The following is a 26,711-nucleotide window of genomic DNA, read 5'->3' as shown; positions in this document are numbered from 1 at the left end:
TCCCCTTTGTCCCATGTGAGGTACGTGACTTACAAGAACAGACATTTAAGAATTTATCATCCACTAAAGCAAAATAGGTTCAGTCATTTTTTAACTTCAAGTAGGCTTAGGTAACTAAGGTGGTAGAATTTATAGATGCCAGGTGGGCAGATTGCAGAAGGAGAGCTCCATTACCACTAAAAGTGTCTTTTTATGTTTCTTTAAAATCAGGCAATGCTATCTTAAAATTAATCTGCCACTTGTGATGTAGCTACTGTTAAGAAAGCAGGACAGGTGTAAAATGATAACAGCTACTCAATTCATCACATAAGCCTGCCTGCCCTATGCTGCATGGATCACAAGCAGCAGAGCAGCAATCCTGGAAGCCTTCCTGAAAGGGAATTGATACAGTCTAGTCTTGTGTTTAGTAGAACATGAAGATTTTACAAGATTTTCCAAGGCAAACATGTAGTCTGCCCAGACTTAAAATGAAGTGATTGCATGCATGTTCAGCATTTAGGTTTAGAAGTGAGGCCACAGTAATTGAAAAAAAAAATTAATCCCAAGCAAGTCTCCTGCCTGAAGGTAGAGAGGAATAAAAGGTGTAATGTAAAAGAGTTACAAAAATAGAGTCCAGGTAGCTAGGTGCTGAAAGCTACATGTTATTTTTTAAGAGCAAATTTATGTACATTAGCAATCCAAAACTAATCACAGCACAAATCCAGTGACTACGTAGATTGGGGGGGGGGGGGGGGGTTAATAAAAAAACCTGCCATCAAACAAAGTGTAAGTAAGAGATGGAAAGACTGAAAATGTAAAATGCCAATATCCTTAAAATTAACACCTTGGCTTAGTTTTTGATTATGTTTCTTGAAGGGAAGGGTGAGGTATGGTGTAGGAAATTATAAAGCCACCAGTTTGCTTTCGAGAAAACTTTGTAGACTGTATGTAATGTGTGTATATTTTCAAATTGCAGTGCCCCTCCTTTTTATCCCAGTTCTGAAGTATTTAACACTAAATAAAACCAATTTCCACACTGACATCTGGTGGTAGTTATGGAATGCTGTGTTGCTTGAAATGCTATATATGGATATTTTGAAGGTCTAAGCATTAGATGCAAACCCCTCCAGCCCTTCTGCAGTGATCTTCTTGACTTTGTAAAATTTCAAATTGAGATTTTTAGACCTTTATGCAGATTCTTAAAAGGCAAAGAAAGTAATGGATAAATGAGTAATTCCTCAATATTAATCTCATTTTGCTCAGCTGATATAATGCATTAAAAAAGTGCCTGGTCTGTGTGAAGAAAATGACACTTATGAGTTCCTTCTTTTCCTGAAGAATTCCTGTAAAAACACAGTGGCATAATTTTATCGTGGTCCTATTTTACTGATGGTGTGTATATTTATATATGTGTTGTGTGGTGTGAGCTCAGGAGGACAACGTGACACACAGTCACATTGGGTAGCTCTATCCAGAGTCCAGAATCATCTGTCATGGTTGATAGTTTGACTCATCTCGGCTCCAGTCCCAATTATGCCTGGTGTATGTCAGTATAACAAACAGTAAGATCCATGAGAAAGCTTTGCAAGATTTCCACAGAACTGGTTTCAAGGGCTTTGCTGTGTCCTTCACCCTGATAAGTTTCAGGTTCGTTTCAAGTTCGGTTTACAGAATATCTCAAATCACACAACCTGTAAGAGCAGCCTGATCACAAAAAGTAAAGTGCTCAGTTTTATTGTGCCACAGCTCTGTGAATTAATGTAATATTCATTCCTCATCATATGTACCATGTCACATAGCCTTTTTGCACATGCATATTAGGATGGTACCTGTAGAGTAAGCTGCTTATAAAAATAGATCTGTATTTCCTTCACAGTTGATAAAAACTCGAGTCCCGTATTCTTTATTTAGTTCTGGCTTAGCCAAGCTCCTGTACACTCAGCAGACAGATTTTTATGAAGTTGCTGAATTATGTAGCTGTTCCTTAAATTCATTTTATGTGTGTAAAATTGAGCTAAGTCCTGCTTCCCATTGCTAGAGTAACTGCAGTTATTGGGTGGTCCTAATGTTACAAAGTTTAGCTTCAAGTACAGCTTTTGGTTTTTTTTTCTGTGAAATTTCTGTGTGAACTCAAATTAGCCCATTAAGAAAAGGCAGTTAAATAATTTATCTGGGCACATAGATAAGAATGTTTCACATTGAAGTAGCTGTTTATTCAGATAAATGGTAAACAGTTCAAGTGTTTGTAGTCCGTATTAGATCGTTTAATATAGTAGAAAATTCAGTATAATCAGTGATGAGTAAAGAGGGTCATTGAAGTCCCAAAAGACTGTGAATTACTCATTAATCTTTTAGGCAAAATAGCTTTTATAAATAGTGCTAATTGATCTGATAAATCTCAAATAATATTGGAAAAGAAATTAAATATATATTGTTTTAATATCTGTAATGCACAATTGCTGAAAAGTTACAGGAATTCTATTTTTTGTGGCTTCAGGTTAGCCTCAATATGTTGTCTGTGTATATTAACAAGGACTGTAGAATCAATGTCAGTTATTTTGAACTTGTGTTTGTTTTTTTTAATTTGTTTGAGCTTGTTGCTTACTATATTTTTGCATGCTTCTGCATATTTATTGGGCCTTTTCTATTTATCTCTCTTCCTATTAACAGGTATTATTGAGACTGCAGATCTCCTAGATCGTGAGACTACTTCACACTACTGGTTAACTGTTTATGCAGCAGACCAAGGCGTTGTGCCTTTATCATCTTTCATTGAAATCTACATAGAAGTTGGGGATGTTAATGATAATGCTCCTCAGACCACAGAACCAGTTTATTACCCAGAGGTCATGGAAAACTCACCTAAAGATGTATCAGTCATTCAGATTGAAGCGTTTGATCCAGATTCTAGCTCAAGTGAAAAGTTAACCTACAAGATTACAAGTGGAAATCCACAGGGTTTCTTTTCAATAAACCCCAAAACTGGTAAGTGCAGTACCGTTATTTATTTTACATCTGACTGAATCAACATATTTGCATAAATACATAAACCAGGCAAAATCAAGATCTTTGGTTTAACATTGTAACCATGCTTTTCATGTTCGTTAACCTGGTATCTTGGTCTGTGTCAATATTAGTAAGTTACATCAACAAGCAGAAGAGGATTTGGGAGTGAAGGAGTTGGTTCAAAGTACTTGATATCCAGATGGTGCATATTTTGGGAAGGTTTACTTCAGGGTAGCTCCCCTCTATACTAGCCAATACCTGTTTGCTTTTGTAGTGCAGCAAAAATACATATTTTAGCTTAGTTTCATCCCAGCTGTTTTTAGCAGTCGTAGCTTTCCAATTTTCACACCTAATTTTTTTTTTGTCAGGCTGGTTTTTTTTTCCAGGTAGTCAGTCTAAGGCCATTTATTAACAGGCCATGTGTTAACTATAAACTCACTTGTCCCACAGTCATAAGGGACCATCTTTGACAGTAACTATTGCTGTTGTAAGAAATAGAAAATCTGGAAGATAATTTGCAGGTAATGAAAACAAAGTGTGAGTTCAGAGGTTGTTTGGAAAGCTTCACAAAAAACATTTAACAGGAAAGTACAAATACAAGAAACAAATAACCTTTTAGTAACTGTGAATTACAAATACAGAAATGTGTATAGGGCAGAGAAAGGAAACAAAATAATCAATATTAACTGAAGCTACACAGTGATGTTAAAGACAATGTAAAGGTTGCCTACCATCCCTTGCTTCTGAATGAGCATGGATTTACAAATAACATGGATGTACAGTACACATGCTGGATGTTTTTATACACAGATCTTTCCTAACAGTAAAGAAAGATTTGGTTTTAATTAAATAATATTTTGCTGGGTTGGGCACAGAGTAGTTTTTCATATGTTCCATCTAGGAACTATTTCACATTACAAATTAGGGGAGAATCTTCCAATTCACTCAGCCTGAAATTTCTTCTTAGGATCCAGAGATTTTTAGACTAGAAGTGTAGAGAGCAACTTTAATCTGTAGCAACCCCAGTAATTAGAAGAGAGCAATAGAAGCCTTATTCATTTAGCTCTTGCTCATTCATGGGGGAAATTTCGGGAGATTTAAAAGACCAAAAATTGGGTGAAAAAATATGTTTTGAAGGCTGGGTTGGCACTGTGGCCTTCATTCTGTTTCATGGTTATTTCAGCTCAGGGTATGAAAGACTTGTGTGCTGCAGCAGTTCTAGTTGCTGTGTCAGCAAAGCTCTGAGTGCAAACACAGGTATGTTATTCAGGTTATTTCTGACAATAGCTTCTTTGTCAGCATGTGCTGCATCTGCTTGTGAAGGCATTGCCAAGAGGGACATACGAGGTCACTATAGCAGCAGCAGATCTTTAGCATAGTTAAAGCCTGTATCTAAATACAGTATTTACAGAAGCATTGCTTTTAGAACAAAGGCAACCTAAGTAGTAAGATAAGAAATATTCAACCACAGAATCTTCTAAAGTGAATGCAGAAAACTCAGGTGTTTGTGTGTGTGCTTTATTTCTGTCTTTCTCTGCTTAACATGATGCAAAAGGAAAATTTTTCTACTCCCTAACTCTTTCTGGTTTTGAAAAGTACTGTTACTTCTTTACTGCTACTTCCATATAGTCATCTCAATCAGTGCTATTTATAAAAATGGCAGTAAAATTGCCTGTAACTTAGGTAGAAAGAATTGAGTGACTGCAGTGCTCAAATTGCAAGTTAACATAAATTCTGCCTACATTCATGTAGTCTTTACTGTATAATTGACCATCTAGTTTTGGTTGCTGTTTTTGGGGTGGTTTGGGGGGGGGGGGGGGGTTGGTTTTTTTTTGTTTGTTTGTTTGCTTTTTGTCTTTTTTTGTAGCTCACTTTCTCTTGCTCTTTTTTTCCAGTCCTTTCCTACTCCTCTCTGCCTTCTGTATGATTAGGCAGCATTTTCCAAACTTTGTTTTAAAAAGGACACTTGCATGCTTCCCTTATATAAGTTTTGAAATGCATAAACATGTTTTTTATTTCTATTTAATGGATAGAAAAATTAGGGCAGCAGAGATTGTGACCTGTCTTTGGAGCTTGTAGTTTTCCACATCAGTAGCTTACTGACAATCTAATTTATGTTACAAAGGGAACTTGAGAAAGCTCAACACACTAAATGGTAAAGTGATAAGGAACACTTAATATAAAGCTAATAAAGATTTTCTGTCAAGAGAGTTTCTTACCTGACTATGTTGAAGCATGCATACCGTAGCAGTGTGGTCTGGAGTCCCTCTCAGCTCTGTGCTAAAGGAGAAGAAAAAAGAAAAAAATCAAAATACGAGCACTGAGAAGAAAATAATCTCCCTCTTGGTTTACATTCAACAGAAATTATTTTTGTTAATATAGTTAAAATCACTGGAATAGGTAAACTCATTTGGTCTCTATTGCTGTTAAAATTATAGTGCTAGATAGATAAAATAAAGAAGAGGGGAAGAGAAGACATAAACAGAGAAGGGAAATCTCTTTGTTGGGTTTCTGCTGTGTTCACAGAGTGCACTCAAGTAAGTTGAATGGGTATTAAATAGCTAGCTTATGCATACTGTCTTTCTATTAAGAGGGACACTGACACTGGATTTCATGTTATCTAATGGGCTGCCTTGTTTTTCCTCTATACGTTCAGTTTGAAACTGACAGTCTGTGGTAGGCACTAACCTGGTGATCAAGATGAGTTTTGACTGAGATTATCAGGTTCATAACTTCTCAAGTCTCTCTTTTACATATTAGAAATCAAATATGTTTAACCTGAATGAATCCTGTCTTTGGTGAAAGCTTTCACTAGGATTAGGGTGTTAAGGTTTGAAAAGTCACTTTAAAAGACACTAATTATTGTTGCAGTTAAAACACAGTATATTTTATCACCCTCAATTAATTAAAGGAGGCTCAGCTGAAGAATGCATTTGACTAGAATTAGTGAAATCAAATCCCATCTTGTTTGCTTATGCAGGTATGTTACCCTTGTTACACCTTGTGAGACACTAAGGTATTTGATAAAGGAAGAGAAACCTTCACAGGGCCCCAGGTTTCCCTTCCAGCCAAAGGGGAGGTGGGTCTGGAATAAGGATCAAGTCTTTAACTGTATCCCATTGTAACATTAAAAGTGACAGAATAAGAGTTAAGCACCTGTTATGTTGGTTACTTTGGGCTGCTGTGCAGCACCAAAGGCAAATTGAGGACAGTAAAGGCATTCAGTAGAGTCAAGGCAAGGCTAGTGTTGGATTTCTTAAAATATGTGGTGAGCGTTAAACATATGTTTTAGCTGACAATAGAATCATAGGATCAGCTAGGTTGGAAAAGACCTTTAAGATCATCAAGTCCAACCATTACCCATGGACTGCGAGGTCCACCACTAAACCATGTCACTGGGGGGGCCTTATCTATGCAGTTTTTTAACACTTCCAGGGATGGTGATTCCACCACTGTCTTGGGCATCCTGTTCCAATGCCTGATCACCCTCTCTGAAGAAATTTTCCGTGACATCCAGTCTAAACCTCCCCTGGTGCAGCTTGAGGCCATTATCTCTTGTCCTATTGCTTGTTACTTGGGAGAAGAGACCAACCCCCCCCCCCCCCCAACCTCCCGTCAGGTAGTTGTAGACAGCAATAAGGTCCCCCTGTGGGCTTTCTCCTATCCAGACAAAACAACCCCAGTTCCTCATGAGACTTATTCTCCAGGTCCTTCACCAGCTTCGTTGCGCTTTTCTGGACCCTCTCCAGCACCTTAATGTCTCTCTTACAGTCAGGGGCCCAGAACTGAACAAAGCATTTGAGGTGAAGACTCACAAGTGCCCAGTACAGGGGGATGATCAGTGCCCTGGCCCTGCTGGTTATGCTATTGCTTATACAGGCCAGGATGCTGTTGGCCTTCTTGGCCACCGGGGCACAAGCTGGCTCATGTTCAACGGCTGTTAGTCAGCACCCCCCAGGTCCTTTTCCGCTGAGCAGCTTTTCAGCCACTCTTCCCCATGCCAGACAATATGTTACTGTCTTCTCTGCAGGTCAAAGATCCATCTTTTTCTGAGTCTTTATAGAATTTAACACTATGGTGTTGTGGTCCCATGGCTACAACTGCATGTATAATACTAATACAGAATATAAATAGAAATAATCTAAATGTAACCTATGCCAAGTAAAACATTGCTTTCTGTTCTCTGAAGTGTTTCATTTCTAGAATTTTATAGGCTCCTGACTAAGATGTCTCTCTCTGTGCGATAATCCTGAATATTTAGATGGTGAAACTGACTGACATGGACCTATGTAGGATATAGTTAATCTTTCACAGAAAGAAGCAATTTCTTTTCATGCCAAGAACTATTGATTGACTGATCTGTTTCTTAAAAATGTTACTAGGTATAATAGTATCTATGTGCTTCGGCTTCTGACTATGTCTTTCAGTAAATCTTCATCAGCACTTGAAAACATATTTCTTGTTTGAAGAAATTATAAAATAACTTAGTTAAAGAAACATTGCTAAGGTTTTTTTGCATGGAGAAATGCTGCTTCACTTTTTGGAGCAGGATATATAACACAGTACTTCACAGGACATTTTTGTAAACTTTTCGGATCTACCTGGCCTTTCATTAAAGCAAATAAAGTATAATTTCATTTACTTTTGGAGTTTCCATGAATAAAAAAAAAGCTGCTGTATACATGACCTAGCCAGGTGGAATAAAAACAGTTGTCATTATTTACAGGAAAGAATTAAAGCAAAGACTAATTGCATAACTTTCATGGTCAGCTTGAATACAACTGTAGAGCAATATGTAAATTAATTTTAACTACTTTATATCTGCTTAACTTCTTTCAACATAGCTTTTAATTAAATACAGAAGTAATTAACAAAATGGTAGAAATGCAAGGCATCTTAATGTTTAGATGGAAGGAGTTGGAGTTGGCAGGATTTCATAGCTATTCAGAACACATCCTGCGTCTCTATGGTTAATCTCGCTACTTAACCCCAGAGCTGTTGCACTGAGGATAAGAAATTATTTGTGCTTTAGCAACTCTCATGTAAAGCAAAAGATAATATGGCAGGAATCAAGTTCTGGGTTTGTGCTTTGGAGCTCCCAATGCGCAATTTATTTTTTTGCTGGTATGTATAATAGAAAGTTTAGTAATATTTCACTGCTTCCTATGGGTGTGGTTTATTTGTTCATGAGTTGTTCAGGTATTTTAATTTTAAATTACCTTGTAACAAGGTCAAAGACTTTGGAAACTAATTATCAGAATACTCATAGTTGTTAGTTTCCATATTTCATTGGTGGCATTTGGATATGTTTTGTCTAAGAAAATATTAGTGGACAAAAAATGGACTCTTTAGGGAATGACGAGTTGTTTTACTTAAGTCAGTGATTGAACTCCAAGCTAGTTGTAGATCTGAAAAGTTTTGTCACTGATGTAAACTGTGGTTGTACTTACAAAATACAGTTTACTGTTGTACTGTTTGAATTAAATTCCCTTTTTTTAACATTAATGCAATTGTTTTGAGTGTACAAATTACCCCTCCCCTCATCATTTATTCTTTTATTTTATAATATCTTTATTTGCTTTATTGCTTTTGAAGAGGAATGTTGGAAACGTGACAGTTGACAGGAGGATTGCAGTAATTTTTAGAGAAAGTGGAAGACGTACTTAGTATGGCATCTACTAATAACAGCTGATAGTACCACTATATAGAAGTGCACATGTATGAATTACGATTATATAATTTCTCATCTATATTGGACTAACCATTTAGAAGTGGATCTGTTAGTGCTTATTCAAGAGAGTTATTAATTTTACTAAGAGACTTTTCAGTCAAAACATGTAATTTCATTCTGTCTGAGACAGGAGAGTGGGACATGCATTAAATAGTGCTTTTTGTTGCACACAGCAAGAATCGTGAAGGGTAGTATGCAAACTAGCTCCCCGACTATAGTCCATAGTCAACAAAATTATTTTTCTTTCAGTTTCCTATGTTTTGTAGTTTTCTTCTATTTTTATTCTTTAAATTATGGGATTGCAGGCCTCATGTGAAATGGGAAGAAAGGGATTCACCTTTAACTGACCAACAATAATGGCTCAATGAGTCATGTGCAAAATATGGAAATTTAAGAGCTGAGGAGAATAACCTTAATTGCTGCAGAACTAGAGCCATTGAATGAACTCTCTCTAAACAAAAGGAGCTTGCTGAAGTCCCCTGTGCTCTATATCAGTTTCCATATGGATGGAATAGTTTTGCCATGCCACAATTTTAAAATACAGCTGCTACTCAATGGTACAGGCTTGGTATGATTATATCTCAGATTGCTGAGTTATGGTATCTGAAAGAAGCTTATACTACCTTGTAAGTGGCAGTATGTGCATTAGAATGGCAAAGCCTGTATTTTCATAATGAACAGAGTTCTGGTTCTTAGCGAACAAGAAACCAGAATCCTAACCAGCTATGCATATTGGGTGAGGGAAGACCAGTGTACTTTTTTTTCTTTTACTGCCTTGCCCATGTGTTTAGGCAAGAAATAATTTCTGATCTTTTTACAAAATGGGTATGTTTGTTTCCACTCCCTGAGGACTTCTGGTACATTTATTGTACTGACCAGATTTGGCTTGGGAAAGAATTTGAGTTGGGTAGCAAACAACATTTTCCCCAGAAGCCATGCCTTACTTCAGAAATTTAACACAGTAATAGCAAATGAGGCAGGGGGTTACTTGACGTTGCTCCATATAACAGATTTGCAGAAATGCTGATTGAAAAAGTATAGCTTTCTATGCATTTAATGCAACTTGATATGAAAATAACATATACTTCCAAAACCTGGACTTGTGTTCATAACCAGGAGAATGACAAAATTAATTTTGAGTGTTGATTTCCCCATACTTCAGTTTTGCAAGTATTAAATAGAAATAAAAATAGAAATAATTGCTTGACCTAATTGCTTATAAGTGTTCTGAAGATATATTAATGCACATTTAAGCAGCAGTTGGGTATTATCATGAGAATGCCATAGACATTCCTTTGAGGAAATTAGTAATACTCTGGTGTAGGAGTTAGGCATTTATATAAGGCCTTTCTTACATAGGGGATTCCAGCAGAAACACTGAGTAATTACATATTTCAGAATATACTATATCGGGTGCTTCCAGTGACTCCCGAATCTGTGCATCTTGATGCAGACATGGCAAAACAGTCACGATGATTTAGCAGTCCTGATGCTGGAGTTTTTTAGTTTGAGTGACAGTCTGAAAATGTGTTTGTCTAGGATTTAATATTATCTGACATAACTTTTGCTCTTATTGTCTTTTCTTTTTTTAATTTTCCCCTATGCTTCTTTACTATCTCAAGTTTTTTGAAAGTACTTATGTTAAATAGATCCTATGCCAATTTAGGATTGCGGTAGTCTGTTTCATAAATTATATACCATGCTTCAAACCACGCATTACAAATTAACACCAGCCTTCAGATTAAGTGCTGACTTAAAGACGTTTCTGTATGTACAAACCCAAAATAGAATGCTAGTTCAATATAAAAAGTTTGTTCTATCGAAGAACAGGATTTAAATTTTAGCAGCGCTGAGTCCGTGGCTCTCACTGTTGGGCCCGGGTAATTATTACAGCTTTGTGAGGTTATAAAATGCTAATGGCTCATGGTCAAACTGTCTACATCATATGATTTTATCATTTTACACTGTTTGTAACCTTTAAAGCAGTATCTTTGTCTGTCTGATTTGGAGACTGAAGTGAAAGAGGAAATGGGTACAGCTGCAAACAACTTCCATGGGTTTCCGATAACACTGGAGAATTACTTAGTGAGGAAATGAAGGGCCAGTGACCGCACAGTAGTATTGGCTTCATTTGAACAAAGGAAATCTTTGTTGCTTAACTGCTTGTGGGTTTTAGTCCCAATTGATGTAATATTTTAGAACTTTAATAAAACCAGTATTGCCACATTACACACTAATGTGATTTAAAGTTAAATAAAGAGCGAAACACTGAAGTTGTTCTTGTTACTTCTGTAGCTGGCAGACAATGCCAGGCTCAACTATTGTTCATTCATGGCACTCAACTCGAAGCATATATAGCAGCATCCATGTGCCCAACTATTTACCTGTCACATGCAGAGAAAATATTTGATTACACTGTCTCTGGAACAGTTTGTTTTTTTTTTCTTAACCTTTACTAAAAATGTGACCAGAATTAACCCAGGTGTTTGTTGATCTCCTGCAACCACAGAGGATTACATGAGTAGATGAAAGTTTACACAGATATGTATTTGGAAAGAAAGCTTAATTCTGCACGAGGTACTTTTATTTTCCTTTTTAAATGACGCTTAAAGCACTTGAAGTGCAGTTTGACAAGTATTTTTCTTTTGGTAGTTTTTTGGAACTGGGAAAACAAGTTCATGTCTGCAAAATTTCTGACATCTTCATATCTGCTTTACAATATTGAAGGATTTAGCACTTGAATATAGAAGATTTGCTGTAGTATAGGCAGCTATTTTAAAGAACTATTTCCAAGCATTCATGTAGAGATCACTTTTAGGTGGTGGTGTTGGGGCTTGCTTATTTATTTATTCATGTCTGGAAAAAGAGAAATAGTAGGAGGTAGAAAATAAATGGGAAGCACAGCAGTCCTTTGTTTCTCCTTTTTCTGTCCTTGAACTGCATAAAAACTTAAGGTCATGCTCTGCATGATCTGTGTTGTAATGCAGGAGTTTAAAAGAAAGTTACGGTTCTCTTTCCATTTTCCCGTATTCTGATGCAGAAATGATGATGGTGCCAGACTCCCTCTGTAGCGTATGTTTTTTTTGAGCTGGAGTATATAATGTGAAGTGGTAATTCTAGTCAGGGAAGAGATGGTGATCAGTCACTTGCATAGTACTACGTTCACACAGGCTTTCAAAGATATGTATTTCCTAGATAGTTTTTGTACATAACAACACTATAATGCTAGTATTAATACGGAATTAATCAAGAGGTTACTCCAAATTAGTGCCATAATGCAGATCTAGCTTGGCTTGATTTGTGAGTGGTGAAAATAAAAGATCAGTCCCAGCAAAAATAATAGTTGTACAGGAACTGTGGAGTCACAGCCAAGGGCTAACTACGAGTCAGCTATAAAACTCTTCTTCAGCTTTTCTAAGAGGGGAGACAAGGCCGTTGACAGCAGTTTATGTGATCTCTGTCATGAGTGTTGCATGGAGGTCTTTACATATGGTTCAGTTACAGGAGTCCTTCAAATCAGTAGTTAAACAACTGCAGTGTATTCTAGACTTCCATTAGTATTATGCCTTGTAATTGTAGAAAATAATATGCAATTTAGGGTAGATTTAGATTAGATATTAGGAAGTTCTTCACTGTGAGGGTGGTGAAATATTGGAACAGCTTGTCCAGAGAAGCTGTGGATGCCCCATCCCTGAAAGTGTTCAAGGTCAGGCTGGATGGGGCTTTGAGCAGTCTGGTCTAGTGGAAGGTGTCCCTACAAATCGCAGGCGGGTTGGAACTAGATGATTTCTAAGGTCCATTCCAACCCAAAGCATTCTATGATAAAATAAAAAGAAGAAAAAAAAAAAAGGCCAGGGGGAGGAGAGAAGCAGCATTGTATGAATCTCCAAATTCACATTTAGAAACTAGCATTTCAGGGTTTAGATGTATATACACAAACCCAAACAAAGTGTTGCAATGTTTTTGTTTTCCCGGTATGCTGGGCTGCCTCAGAAGGAATGTGACCAGCAGGGTCACAGGAGGGAGGTGATTCTCCCCTCTACTCCATTCTAATGGGACTCCATCTGGAGTACTGCATCCAGCTCTGGGGCCCCAACAAAAGAGGGATGTGGGCCTGCTCAAGTTGGGTTTGGAGGAGGGCCATGTGGATGATCAGGGGGCCGGAGCATCTCTTCTGTGAAGACAGGTGGAGAAAGTTGGGCTTGTTCAGCCTGGAGAATTCTGCAGGGAGACCTTATAGCAAGTAGTCTTCCACTACCTAAAGGGGGCCCACAAGAAATCTGTGGGGGAATGTTTTACAAGGGCATGTAGTGACAGGACAAGGGGGAATGGCTTTAAACTGAAAGAGGGGAGATTTAGATCAGATATTAGGAAGAAATTATTTACTGTCAGGGTGGTGAGACGCTGGAACAGGCTGCCTAGAGAAGTATGGATTCTCTATCCCTGGATGTGTTACCAGGGGCAGATTGGATGGGGCATTGAGTGGAAGGTGTCCCTGCATGTGGCAAGTGGGGTTGGAACTAGGTGAATTTTAATGTCCCTTCCAACTCAAACCATTCTGTGATTCTACGCTACTCTTAGTTCCTGCCCCAGTTGCTTTGAGATAAAAACCTTTCCATCCAGTGTCATTGCTGTGATACATGTTGGAAAAGCCTGTGCCAAATATTTTTATTTGATTCTGAAGTCCTTCAAGAGCTTTGAAAAACTTTCTGTATTTCAGCAACAGAGATACAGTTTTGTTTGTTGGCTTTTTAAGGAGACATATTCTTTTTGTCTACATTTTGAAAGTTAAAAGTTTTTATTTTCAAATTGGATGGTCAGTTCTAAAGTTGACAAAGGACCAACTATCTCTTGCAACTGGTGAGCTTTCTTAAGGAAATTCTCATTGTTTGAATTAAGAAAAAACAAATAGTAAAATAAATAAACCATACAGACACACACAAAATCCAGTGATAAATATTTGGAAGTTGAATTTCCCCCTTTCATAAGCCATGTCTTCAAAATTTGGAGGAAATGGATTTTGTCAAGAACAGTCAGCTAGTTTTCATATCTGTTCTCAAATATTTTTCACAATTTTATATTTTAAAATGTAATGTTATTTGGGAGTTGTTTTGTTACCATAATAGGCTAAATACTAAGAAATATTAACTACACTTTTTAAATTTATTTCACTTAAAACCTATCACTGTAGTTTATAAAAAAAAAATTTAAAAGCTGTTTTCATACTTTACCCCCCCAAAAATATTAAAATACTATCAAACTTTTTACTCTTCCTCATAATACATTTTTCTGTTTCTAGAATTTTATTAAATGCCATAAAGAGTTCAGTAATTTCCCGTGTTACTTACAGTTGTTCTTAACCAATGCTGTCATTGATATGCCAATTGCAACCAAACCACTGTTTTGTTACTAAAAAATAGTTTTAGTAAAAACAGTTGAATTGTATAAGAGTAATTTTGACATCAAGACGATAGCCAACATGGAAATCGGCTCTTGTACTTCTCTTAGAAATCATGTATTCTTGACTTACAGTGATATCTTTTAAATCTCTGACTTAAAGTTTAGGTTGTTTGTGTACTGAGGTATAGTTGCAGCGCATGTAAACTTTGACTTTATGGTTGTTGCTGCTAAAAAATCTGCTTGTTGATGAATATGTTCAGTTAACTCAATGCAAGAAGTTCAGAATTAAATTTTGCTTAGCTACGTTGCATTTCAGAGACAATAGCTACCAACTAAATAGCTTTACTGGCAGAATGAATTCAAAAGACTATATACGTTCTTTCTTTGTGAATTTGTCAATCTTCTTTAATCCACATGTGTTGCAGCAGTTTTGTGGGAGATTAATCATGAAATTATGAAACTTTTCGTAGCAGAGGAAGTGACCTCAAAACTAACTTCAGTCATTCAATAATTGGTTTTAAATGCCTCTCTCAACTGATCGTGATTTTATTTAAAACATATTAAAAACTCAGTGCTGGTTACTATAATCAGAAAAATGCATTTTCTTTGTTCGAGAAAAAAAAGCTAAGTTTAGAAAGGAGCATGGGTTTTCTTCCTTTGTTCAGGCACTATAAGTGCAATGAGATTATGTCAGGTTTGAAAAGATCTTTCAAGATGGTGTAAGACTATGGCAGTAATTCTGTACTTAATTATTGAAGATGGTATGTCTCAAAATGAGATAATAAAGCAAGTGATGAAGATCAGGTCACTTAAAAGAGTTAATTATCAAAGGCATTTGAGCTTTGAATTGGTGTGGCTTTAGTATACCAGATGGTGCTGAAGGCAAAAGTATTTTTGCAAGGTAAGCAAAGAAATAACAAAAATTTGTAGTTCTCTGTTGATAGCAAGATCAAAGTTCATTTGACAGGGCATTTATCATCACTTACTAGTTTCAGTAATCGCACTTGCATTTTATTGTTTTATTTTCCATTCAAAATTTTTAACTATTTTTTAATTATGTATTAAGTGCTATTTTTTTGTATTTTCATCTTACACTACTAATGACTTACAGTTCTGGTTTTTATCTTGTTATGTATAAGAGAAACAAACTACCAAAAGGATATGCTTGACAATGAGAATGGACACATCCTAAGTGCTTTGAAGCATTCAGAATGTAGGATTTTAGGCTTTGGTTTATTTTTCTAGTATAGCTATTTAGGGATGTGTGATTATTTACATATTTATTTTCATTATTCCCCAAATAGTTCAACTTGTAAAAGAATTATGGCAGAAGCAGTTTTATCACTGTCTTAATAAATATAAGCTGAAAATAATGTGCTACATGACTCATTAGAGTATTCAAAAGTACAATATTTACTTTTATATTTGAGCAGTTTTCATATAATTGTGTGATCACTAAGCACAGATTTCATATGTCATTTGAAATCTAGTTGAAATTGAAGCTCTACAGTGTTTATTGGATTGGATAATTAGTTGTTTGTGTAAAGAGTTTTTCCTCCTCATACCATATATTAATAATCTTTGGTAGGTTGCTTGTCTTTGCTCCCTGCTTGTAATCACTAAAATGGTTAATGAGTACTCTGATAAGCGAATTCCAGGTCTTTGTAGCTATTAAAATAGTTCAGGGAAGTGACACTTAACTTCACATACGCACCTTGTGCTTTCATTTTTTACTGGTAGGATTGAATAGTTAAATTGCCTGGTTACTGATTAATGTGGTGATTCATGGTGTAATATAGCAGGGTTAAGTAACTTACTTTTTAACCTTATATACAAAGCTTGCAGTCTGTTTTGGCAACAAGTAACAAACTCATAAACACTGATATTACCATATTTCAATAAATTCAGTACTTCCAATGTGCTGGCACAAGCCCACCCCTATGGACTAGACCAGTTATCCCTTGTTTGATGCAGGCCTGACCTGGGTGCGACTGAGATCTCGGTTATTACTTTACTTTTCATATCATTCAAAGGGCAGGACATTTATTCACTGGGATAAATGTGCCAAAAGTGTTTTTGTGAGTGAAATCCAGAGGATGTGCATCAGCATTTGAAACATGAATAAAGATGTGTCTCTAATAAAACGGTGGTCTGAAGAGCAAGTACAGTTCTATAAAGTGTTTTAGACCATTCAATTTGGAGTTTACCTAGGTGCCTGTATGTTGTGGGAGTGTCCTGACTTTTGACTGAATTGCTGCAGATGGGAATTGAAGGGGAAAGGCACAAAAACTGTGAAAGACTGCACTAGTTGAGGGCAATCATGCTATACTTAAAATGAACGCTGATTTCAGTGCAATGTACTGAAGTATGTCTCTCTTTAAGATTTTTCTAAAACTATCTATTTATAGGGTGTTGTAACTAATTTTTTTTTGTAAAATATCCTGATCAGAAAGTTCATATGTGAAGCAAAAACTACTCCTTTAGCCCCGAAAGTGGATTTAAACTGCCTAAAAAAGCCTGCTAAGCCACAGGCTGTAAGCTGTGTTAGGCAGAAGTGATCTTTGTTCTACCTAAACAGCTGTATAGCAAAAAAAGGTAAGATTCATGAGGCCCAAGAGAGCAAGCAAACAACAGCATAACTCTTTAGCTAGTGGATGGAGAAAAGAACCTGGACTTTCAGTTTCTCTTGAAATGTGGTACCATTTTTGCTGTCTTTATTGAAAGAATGGAAATTATTGCTTTTAAATGTTTTGTTTGAACAGAAGAGGCAGTTGCAGCAGTTTAATGTGCTTGTAAAGCATCCTGCAATGTCTTCGGGGAGTATATGTTTATAATCATATTTTCAGCACTTCAAAATTGCTGGTGACAGTTCTGTTGCTGGTTTTATTGAAAGCCATAGAAGTGCTTAGCACAAGTAAGAGTTTAGGAATGAAAAGCAAGTCAAATTGCTAAGGAAATACCTTTAGGACTTTATAAACCAAAGTTGGTTAGTTCCCTTATGATATACTTTCTCCAGTATGATAGCTGGTTAGGACTATGATCTTGTTTGGTTTTTAATTCAGCAGCCTGCCTTCATGGCAATGTATTACGGTGGCACACTGTCTAGCTTATAATCGTCACCTATACATGACTGTAAGACATAGAATTTATATTTTGTCAGCTGCAAAGCTGAAACCTGTTCTTAAATCCCCCTGCTATTACTTTTCATTGATCTGTTTTTAATAACCTGTTTATTTGCTTCAGTTGTGAAGCTTTGTCTTGGCATACACAGAAGACAAGATTTGACTATAGTCTTGCCAAAAAGCTTATCTGAGTATCCTTAGAAAGCAAACAAGGGCCTTTTCAGATGGTCATTGTTTGTAAAGTGAGGTGTAAATCATAGTGAACTTGAAATGAATTGAAAGATGACTAAAAAAATAGTCATCTTCCTGTGTCAGTGATGAAACAATCATGGATTACTGTGTTTATCAGTCATTTTGTCTTTATTTTGGAGATACTGAAAGCAGTTTAAAACAATGTCATAAGAGATCTTCCCAACAGTAGACTTGACACTTTGTTATCAGGGATGTCTAAGACATGGCTTGCTCACAGGAAGTACTTTCTTGAGCAGGGAACTGCTAATTCTAGTGGACTTAGTCTCAGACAAAAGATATATTCCTCTGTCTACAGGGAAAGCTGTCTTGAATTGGATATAATACACTATTTCTTAAGTGAGGATGATTAGTAGGAAATCCTGCCTTGCGGCGCGACAGCATTTTTATCACTTGAAGAGACATAATTGGTCTTCAACTTACAGGACATGAGTGGTAATTTGCCCTGTGCTTTAGGGTCATGTTATGCAGTTGTCAAACTAGATTATTACAGCCACACGTGAATTTAAAATCCATAGTTCCTTCAACTCTTACACTGATTTATATATTAAGACCTTGTAAAGAAAATGCCAAGATAATTATTTCTGACATTCATTAGAAATTTGGCTTTTTTGAGGTTGAAGTGGGTGAAATGAGAGCCTAAATAATAATACAGTGTAAGCAAACTGATTAAAGCTTTAAACTGATTGAGTTGCACGAATGCCATCCAGAGAAAACATTTCTGCTGACTGGTTATGGTTTGTGTTCAACATAGAAGATGAAAATCGTATCAATAAAATGTGACCTCACTTATATTTAGTTCCAATGTCTTTTATCTTTTGAACTTGGTGATAAAAAATGTTGTAGCTGCTTTCCATATTTCCTTCAGTGCCAGTGCACTCACTGAACAGAGGAACTTTCTTTTCATACACTACAATTCAAATAGTGTTGCATTATACAAATCAAGCTTACTGGAGGCAGCTTAGTAGACTTAGCATCTGCTTTAGTTTTTTGGATCATGGGGGGTTAGCCCTGGCTAACAGCCAAACTCCTATCGAGCTCCAGAGCCTTCATCATCTCAAGCTGAATGTGCAGTTGGAAAGTGTGTACAGTTTTGAAAACACAAATGTTTGTAGGTATGCTTGTAGTAGGGAATGCATGATGTATACACAGTACGACAAAAAATTTGAGCCTTCCTCGTCCCCTTGCAAAGACCACTTTTTCTGATGCTACTTCTTTCATCACTGAGTTCATCCATGCCATAAAGATAGCTAATAGCATGGAATTAATACTAACATTTGTAACGCGGTGCTCACCTAATGTGCTGTGGGGATTTTTTTTAAGAGGTGGCATTGTGTGAAATTTGTGGTTGATGTGCTGTTTTTCAGATGCAGATGTAACATGATGTAACTGGGCACTGAGATGAAAGCTTATATGGGATAAGATAAATCCCTGCTAACGTCCGCTCCTTTGTGCTATTTTGTATTCCGAGTGTAGCAGTTTTAATTTATATTTATGTAATTGAATCCTGTAGTGGCATTTTTGTCTGTTTGTTTTAATACTGTTTAAAATAGAAATCTAAAGTAAATTTTGTTTGAATACAATTTGATTTTTTCAGTAGGCCTCAAATAGGCAGCAGATATAACCGGAATGTAAACTCAGAAGAGGAAGGAAGAGAGAATACAATCGTATTTGTTACCTGATGAGTTTGTTTTGTTTTGTTATGGATGTTTACAGTTAGTTTCAGCTCATTATAGTACCTCTGCAGCTAGTGAAGCAGAACAGCTGTGGTTTATCCAAGCTCTTTAAATTGCTAAGCTGCTGCTATGAAAATGTTTCTCATGACGTGAGTTTTGAAACATTATTGAATAGGAAAATTGCACCAATTCACTAGAGATACCATTTGCTCATCATTATCTTAGAAATGTTTGTTATAAACTCTTGTTTTCCTGAGGGTGCTTGACCCATCTTGCCATAGTGTGCATTGATTTCCAGGTGGAATAATAGTCAGTGATGTGAATTACTGGAGTTCATTGTTCCTGTTGGTCTTGTGGAGAGGAAGGAAAGGGAGTGGGGTAAGAGGAGGCAGGAGGAAAATATGAAAATATGACTGCAAAATGATGCTCTGTGTGTTTTGCTTCAAAACTGAAAATGCTTTGTCATAGAGGCCGGTTGTTTCTCACATGCTGTCATTTTTCTCGTTCAGCAGTAAACAGATTCTCTCCACAATAAGATTATCAGAACTGATTATGTTGCAGACTTCTTCAGAGATTAATTGAAATTACCTTTTACTTGTTACTTCTGTGGGGATGTGGTGTATGGAAAAGTGTGGTTATTCATTTATTTGTGTAGAGGGAGGGGCACAGCAAAGACATCTCTAAACTCTTCCAGAAAAGAGTGGAGTTCAATCTAAGAAATTGAAGAACTTTCGTTTTCAGTAGAAAGAGTAGTAGTGGCTCTTGTTCATGGGAGCTAACTTATATTAGGTCCAAAGATTTTCTGCACCCCTTTTAATGGGCAGTCACAAAGACCATGCTGCATAGGAGCATTAGACCTTATTCCCATGGCCTTAATTCAGGAAAGCTCTTTAACAACTGATGAAATCTCAATGCAGCATTAAACATCTTATAATATAGGAAAAACTTGGAAAAAATTGAAAACCTTAGTGACTGCCATAATCAAACCTTTTACAGTCAAGCTGTAGTGAAACACTTCATTGAAGCTAAGTTTTCACTTAGTAAAGTGGCTAGCAGTAAAGAGTTAAATAAAAAGAATGCCATGCATGTGTATGTGATTCTAAATCTAGAAATGTTACATTTCCCTTGTTGGCATTAGTTTCTGCTGAATATACAGGATATATACGGTGAAGACTAAACCCTTCTGTTATTGGTCTGAAGTGTTTTAACAGTGTGGTGTGCTTTGTTGAAAAGTCTGGAAGTTTTAACAGATCAGAGCATATATATCTATCTTTGTTCTTACTGGGCATTTTTGTGCTTACCCATTTGAGCTGTATTGACCGGCTTCATAAACAAGAAAATATGTCTGGAATTAAATTTCCTTTAATAAATTGTAATATGTCAAGTAGCAGGTACAGGATAGAATAGTGGCTGGAGTGCTTGCAGGAAAAGCATTTTTTTGCTTTTTTCTTTTCCCAAAGTATTAGTTGGCATTTATTAGAGGTGGCTCCAGTCCTAATGGCTTTTAATTGGGGAAAAAGTGGATAGGAAACTTAAAAGGTGTCTTCCTGCTCTCATGCGTTATCAATTCTTTACTTGCTTCCGCTGTGAGAGATAGAATCTAATATTGTCAGACAGAGCATATAGACTGAATATTGAATATTCATAGAAGTGCAAGCATAATGAGATATTTCTGCTGGAATTACTTTATTATTATTGTGCTTTTTGAGACCTTCCTCATCCTCAACCCACCTATTCAGTAGCCAACTCCTTTAGTGGCTATGCTGAAATTTACCCTTTTTCCTTGCAACTGTGATGATTCTCAGGTTTAATGCTTCGTGGGAGGGCTTGTACTGGTTTTCTCCAGAGGTTCTTGATAGAAAACTGAGGAGAGCTTGTGTTTCTTGAAGTCGCCTACAAGTCCCTTTGCTTGAGGGAAGCAGACAAGATATCGTCTCTGCCATTTGTTCACTTCCAATTAACAGTTCTCTGCTTTTTCCCATAGAGCCTGTGAAAAGAAAAGGTACGGCTTGACCAACCTCAGCCAGGAAATCAGGAGAAAGCTTTGCTTAGAATATGTGACAATAAATATTTTCAGTTGTTATTGGTCACAGCTGTCTAATCTGTATGGGAAGCTATTGCCTCAAGGTTACTTCAGAGCTGCAGCATCATTTTTTTTCTTTTTCCTTGTCCCCACTCTCCCCTCCCTTCCTAAATAGAAGTACTAATGAAGCAGTTTTGCCTTCTTTGTTTGGCTGGGTTGTTTTTTTTTTAATTTTCATTCTCATTTTCTTTGTAACTAGGGACAATTGCTTTATAATACCAAAAGTTGTATCTTAACAATGACATACATATTTTCTATGTCCTGTAAAAGCATAAAAAGATAAAGTAGGAGAAGATAATAAGTCTTTACGTCTAGAATATCAGGTATATAATGGATTTGATACAATGGCAAACCAAACTGCTGGAAGAACAAGGGCAGATTTGACCATAATTGCACAGCCATTATTTGCACTATTTCTTGAATAATAGTTGTTTGAACATTTGACAGCTGTAATATTGCCTTATATAGGTTTTATTCATACTATTTAGTACACACTGTTGTTTAATGCAGACTACAACTGTATTTTGACAGGAACACTGAGTAGCTATGCACTGGTGGTATACAATACTGCTTCCATTGGCCTTTCTCTTTTAGGTGAAATTAAAAATCTTTATTGCTCTTACTTATACACTCTGTTTTTTATCAGCTGTGAGACAAAATTGAAGGCTTTTTTACTAAAGCAGATCAACCTTGAAAACTTTAAGAGTGGATTTTAATTTTACTTATAAGAGGTCTTATTAATAAAGCTTATAGTATAGTTAGGAACATGAAGTAGGTAGCCTTGATTTCATCTCTAATTTGGCCTTAATTGGGTAATTGCTTCCCTGTTTTTCAGTTTGACAATTAAGGATTGAGATAGCAGTGCTTTCTTGTCACTGTAAAAATCTGGAATAGTTGGATAAAAGGTCTCATGACATTACATCATCTTCTGTATCTTATATATGCTGAATTCTTGAGAATATGGGATGCTTTGGCCAGTAGTGGCTTAAGCTGCGTGAATACAAATCTTGTTGTTTGCTCCATGAAAAGCCCAGTTAGATCTTTCAGGATTTACTAGCACAGGCTCAGTCTAACGTGAACACCACAGTAGTGTTTGTGGGGCCAACTTGTATCTGTAAACAAGTTAATGGCTTTTGTGCAGCAAAGAAACTTGAGTTACCTCTTGTGTCTGCATCCATGGCACAGTTAAGCCATACCATAGCAAGCCATTCAACTGTAATTGAGTTGATTGAGTTTATTTTTCATCAAACTAAATAGGTAAAATTTTGAACCTACTGTTAGGGAGAATTAATTCAAATAACATCCTTTTGTATTTATATTTCAGTGTTATTTTGTCACTTCATAATTTTTGAATTTCTTTATTTAAAGCAAAAGTAATCACGCCTTCCCAATCTTGCATTAAAGGTGTATCAGACTCTTGCAACAAAATCTAACATGATGCATTAAAAACTCGTCTGCTGTTGCCAACAGCAACTGACTCCTTGTCATAGAATCATAGAATCATAGAATAGTTAGGGTTGGAAAGGACCTTAAGATCTTATAGTTCCAACCCCTGTGCCATGGGGAGGGACACCTCACACTAAACCCTGTCACCCAAGGCTCTCTCCAACCTGGCCTTGAGCACCCCCAGGGATGGAGCGTTCACAACTTTGCCAAATCAAGCCAACAAACACAAATTTCTTTGGTTACCACCACTGATGCATCTCTTCACATCATCCTTTTCCTGTTCTTGTTGCTAAAAATACAAATAGGTATTTCTCCTGAAGAGATTGGTAATTATTCAAATAATGTCTGTGACCACCCTCTGAATAAGGAGTATGAACACCCGCTGAAAACAAGACTTCTGAGAGAATTACATACATTATTCCTGTTAGAAGCATGACATGCACAGATGTGTTGAAAATTGAACTGCATCTGTCCTAAGGGCTGCAACAGTTTAGCTTTCAGATTGCAAAGAATATTTTCATGGTTCTTAAGCAAACCTCTCACCCCCCCCTTCCCTTAATGAAAGCGTAACTTCTCCAGAAATAGAAGAGACCACCTAAGAAGAAATTGTGATTTTGTATATCAGTAACTACTGGTTTAACCTAATCTTCATTCACATTATTTTCTTGAAGGATCTGATTAATTATTCTTTTACATTTACAGGTCTAATTACAACTACATCTAGAAAACTAGATCGAGAGCAGCAGGGAGAACACATATTAGAGGTAAATAATTTCTTTAATTCTCTGAAAAATAGTGTCTGTAAGTTCATTGTTCTTTCACAAAGGGTTAAGTTTACCATACTTCATCACTATATGAGGAATTTAGAGAACTGGATTTCAGAAGTAGTTTTCTTCTATATTCATTATATTGCAACATGGAAAATGTATTGCAGTACCTAGCTTATAAAAACTGTATGTTAGACCTTTTTTGTAAGAAGAATTAAGATATAGATAGAAGGCAATTTTTTTGTTTTTAAATCTGTAAACCAGGTTTTTCTTTTAAGCAGTACAAAGGTGTGATTGTTATAAGGAGTATGATTCCTTTTTTTTATTTATTTTCCTGTGTAATTATTGGAATGGCCATTTCAGCCTGCCTTTTGCTGAACATAGACCTCTGAAAAAGAGCTGCAGGATCATTTTTTTTTTTTAACATTGAGAATGCTAACAGATTGTATTGAGTCATGAAATATGCATTATAGAGTCCAGAGTCCAAGAGCATGAAATTCATGAACTCTTTTTTTTTTTAGTTACATTTAATTGATCATCTGGAATTTATGTAATAGAAATTCTCTGTCAAACATGAAAGAAAAACGTGTAGACAACTGTGTCATTAACAAGTGTTGTCATGCAATGTGACAGCATTGTACTTCACCCACAATTACAAATGTTGTAGTATTATTTAAGTATCTAAGAGTTAATGTTCACAGTGATACTTACATGCTAAGATTTATCTGGAATCTTTATTTTGCCTCTCCTCCTGGATGATAGATAAAAAACTGCAATGTGAGTCAGCAAAACTAAGTATAGCTACAGAAGCAAGTCTGGGCTTCCTCAAAACTTGAGAAATCTGTAGAAGAGTTTTCTAGTAGGACTTGGAAGTGAATGTATTCCTTGATAGTGCAAAGGACACCTTTGCAGAACTCCAGTGTAAATGCAGTCTTCTTGGCCTTTTTTCTATCCCTTTGGTGCATTGCAAGCTGGATTAATGCAGCTGTTAGACAAAATTTTTATCATTATTTTCATTTCTATATCAGTTCTGGAAAGAACTCTTCGCACCTAAGTAGCAATTGGATGCAATTTCCTCTGCAGTGTGTTCCTAGTAGTAGTAGTAGCAGAAAAGTTAATTGTTGACAAATCTGATTTAGCATTAGACATGTTATTCCTGGAAACTGAAAGTCATTATATTATTCTCTTTTTAAATTGCATCCTTAAATCTGCTTGTGTCAGTTTCCCAAAGCACTTCATGTCATTTGTATCTTATTTCTTGACCACTGCTATGTATATTGGTTGTAAAATGAGTATCTCATGACTTTTACTCCTATGCATATTGTGCTGGCTTTTGTGTTAGATTTATATAGTAAATAAAATGAGCTGTAGATAGTTCTCTGACCCTGAAGCCACCTGGCACAGTATGGCTTTGACTGCTTTTGCCTTATCCCTGGAACAGGATGGCTGTGTCCAAGTTGCTGGTTGAGAATGGTGCCATAATTGCATGAATTCTCAGACTGCAGCTAGGCAATGGGTGGGAGTGTGCTATTTGTTCTGAGCCAAATCTTATACCAGAGATCATACTAGTAGTGTAATGTTATGGGCAGTTGTCTGCTAGCAGTCATGCCTGCTAATTTAACCTTAAGTTATATCAAGATAACATGTATGGAACTCAGAAAGTTTCTTTTAATGTTACGTTATCACACAATGGTGCATAAAACTGTCTGGTTTCAGCATTCTCTGTAAAGATAGCAGATTAAGCTGATTGGTTGTTAGTTTGTAATATTGGTTATGGCCTGCTGGTATCCTTTTTAATTCTTCATTCTTCCTGCATTTTGAATCCCAGATGGTTATTAAAGTATTAAATAAACGTCTACTAAGTAACAACAGAAGAACTCTTAAATACAGAGCAATACTGACAGACAGCATGGCCCAGAGTAACCATTTTCCCATTTGTTAGTTTTATGTTGAGAGCTTTGAAACTAAAAAACCTAGAAATGCACAGGATGGTGGGATTATGAGCCAAGTGCTGAGCATCTGGCTAATTAATTGAGCACTGAAATGTTGATCAGATGGGTTGGTGGGTTTATTTCTTGTTTGCTATTAAATTTGATCCTTGATTGCACTCCTGCTTACATAATAGTGATTAATGTGCCCCTTCTTTTATTCCCAACTTGTAACTGTTTTCTGAGTGCCAGTTGGCACTTCTCAAATGCAGTTATTTTAGGTTAGCTTCATGTTACTCTCTCATTTTCGAGTATTCTATTATGTCAGTAATGCCTTCAAAGGTGATGTTACATTCAAATCAAACTCAGGGCAATGCTGATTTTATGTTAACAGACAAGTTATTCTGTACTGTTTGGAATTTCCTCTTTTGGGTTGTGTTTTGTGGTTTTGGGGTGGTTTGCTTTTTTTTTTTTTCCAAATGCAAAATGGAGATGTTCCATTGCAAGTACTAAAGGGAGCAGATATTCATACATGTGGAAATCCTACCATTTCATGTTCATTTCATGTGTTTTGTTGTGGCTAATCACTCACACTTTTTCTTCATACTTTCAAGTTATAGCATGTTTCATTTTATTTAGATGGGAAAGGGGAAAAACTGATCGTCTTCTCATTCGTGTCAATGTAAATTTTCTAGTCTTCCATTAGTATTCATTTCATTATTTTGTATCCATATTATCCTTTAATCCTTTTGGTTTTCGATAATCAGATTTCACAGGGTATTCTAAGAACTAGTGAAGGAATTCACCATCCATATTCTTGAAAAAAAATATGTGTTCCCCCCCAGATTGGGGTGGCCTTGTTGGAACTGAGATATCCTGTATCTCAGTGTATAGGGTCTTTTTGTTTGAGTTAAGGAGGGTTGATTTTGTTTAGCACAATCTGCAGCACTGGTCTTAGAATCATCGAATCATTCAGGTTGGAAAAGACGTTTAAGATCATCAAGTCCAACCATGTATCTTCCTTATAATGTTTTCCCAGTGTATTTGTAGCAACTGAGATCTCTACAAAGCTCCCTCACAACAAAGACTTGTATCTTCCTTGCAAACTCAAAACAAGAATGAAACTGCAGTGTGCAACATACCTTTCCCATAGAATTTGTTAGAAAAAGTTGGTGTTTGATTATTTTTTTTTAATTATTTAATTTTGCATTCCTCTACATCTTTGACAAGTATCTGGAAGAATTAGATGAGCATATCTCAGTTTATCAGTTTCCTGTAATCACAGCAGAGCTGGCATAGGTGACCCTGAGACATCCCTGTGTGT

The 26,711-nt window shown here is 36.3% G+C and overlaps 1 protein-coding gene across 7 annotated transcripts in view; it reads left to right on the top strand.

Annotated features, from left to right (window-relative positions):
• FAT1 (FAT atypical cadherin 1) overlaps positions 1–26,711 on the top strand; it is a 110,968-nt gene that overhangs the window by 36,522 nt on the left and 47,735 nt on the right. For all 7 annotated transcript variants that reach the window (XR_009967988.1, XM_062635844.1, XM_062636015.1 and 4 more), the window contains exons 3-4: positions 2,650–2,964; positions 23,395–23,456. Coding sequence is in view for 6 of the 7 variants with exons in the window: in XM_062635844.1 (XP_062491828.1) it covers positions 2,650–2,964; positions 23,395–23,456 (377 nt within the window). In the remaining variant the exon portion in view is untranslated. The remainder of the gene's footprint in view (positions 1–2,649; positions 2,965–23,394; positions 23,457–26,711) is intronic.

Source organism: Pezoporus occidentalis, unplaced genomic scaffold (assembly GCF_034315485.1).
Source record: "Pezoporus occidentalis ecotype Australia unplaced genomic scaffold, CSIRO_AGI_Poc_V1 ctg1, whole genome shotgun sequence".
NCBI classification, from domain to species: Eukaryota; Metazoa; Chordata; class Aves; order Psittaciformes; family Psittacidae; genus Pezoporus; species Pezoporus occidentalis.
The sequence above is the reverse complement of the archived record's forward strand: the minus strand, read 5'-3'. Positions and strand labels throughout refer to the sequence as shown.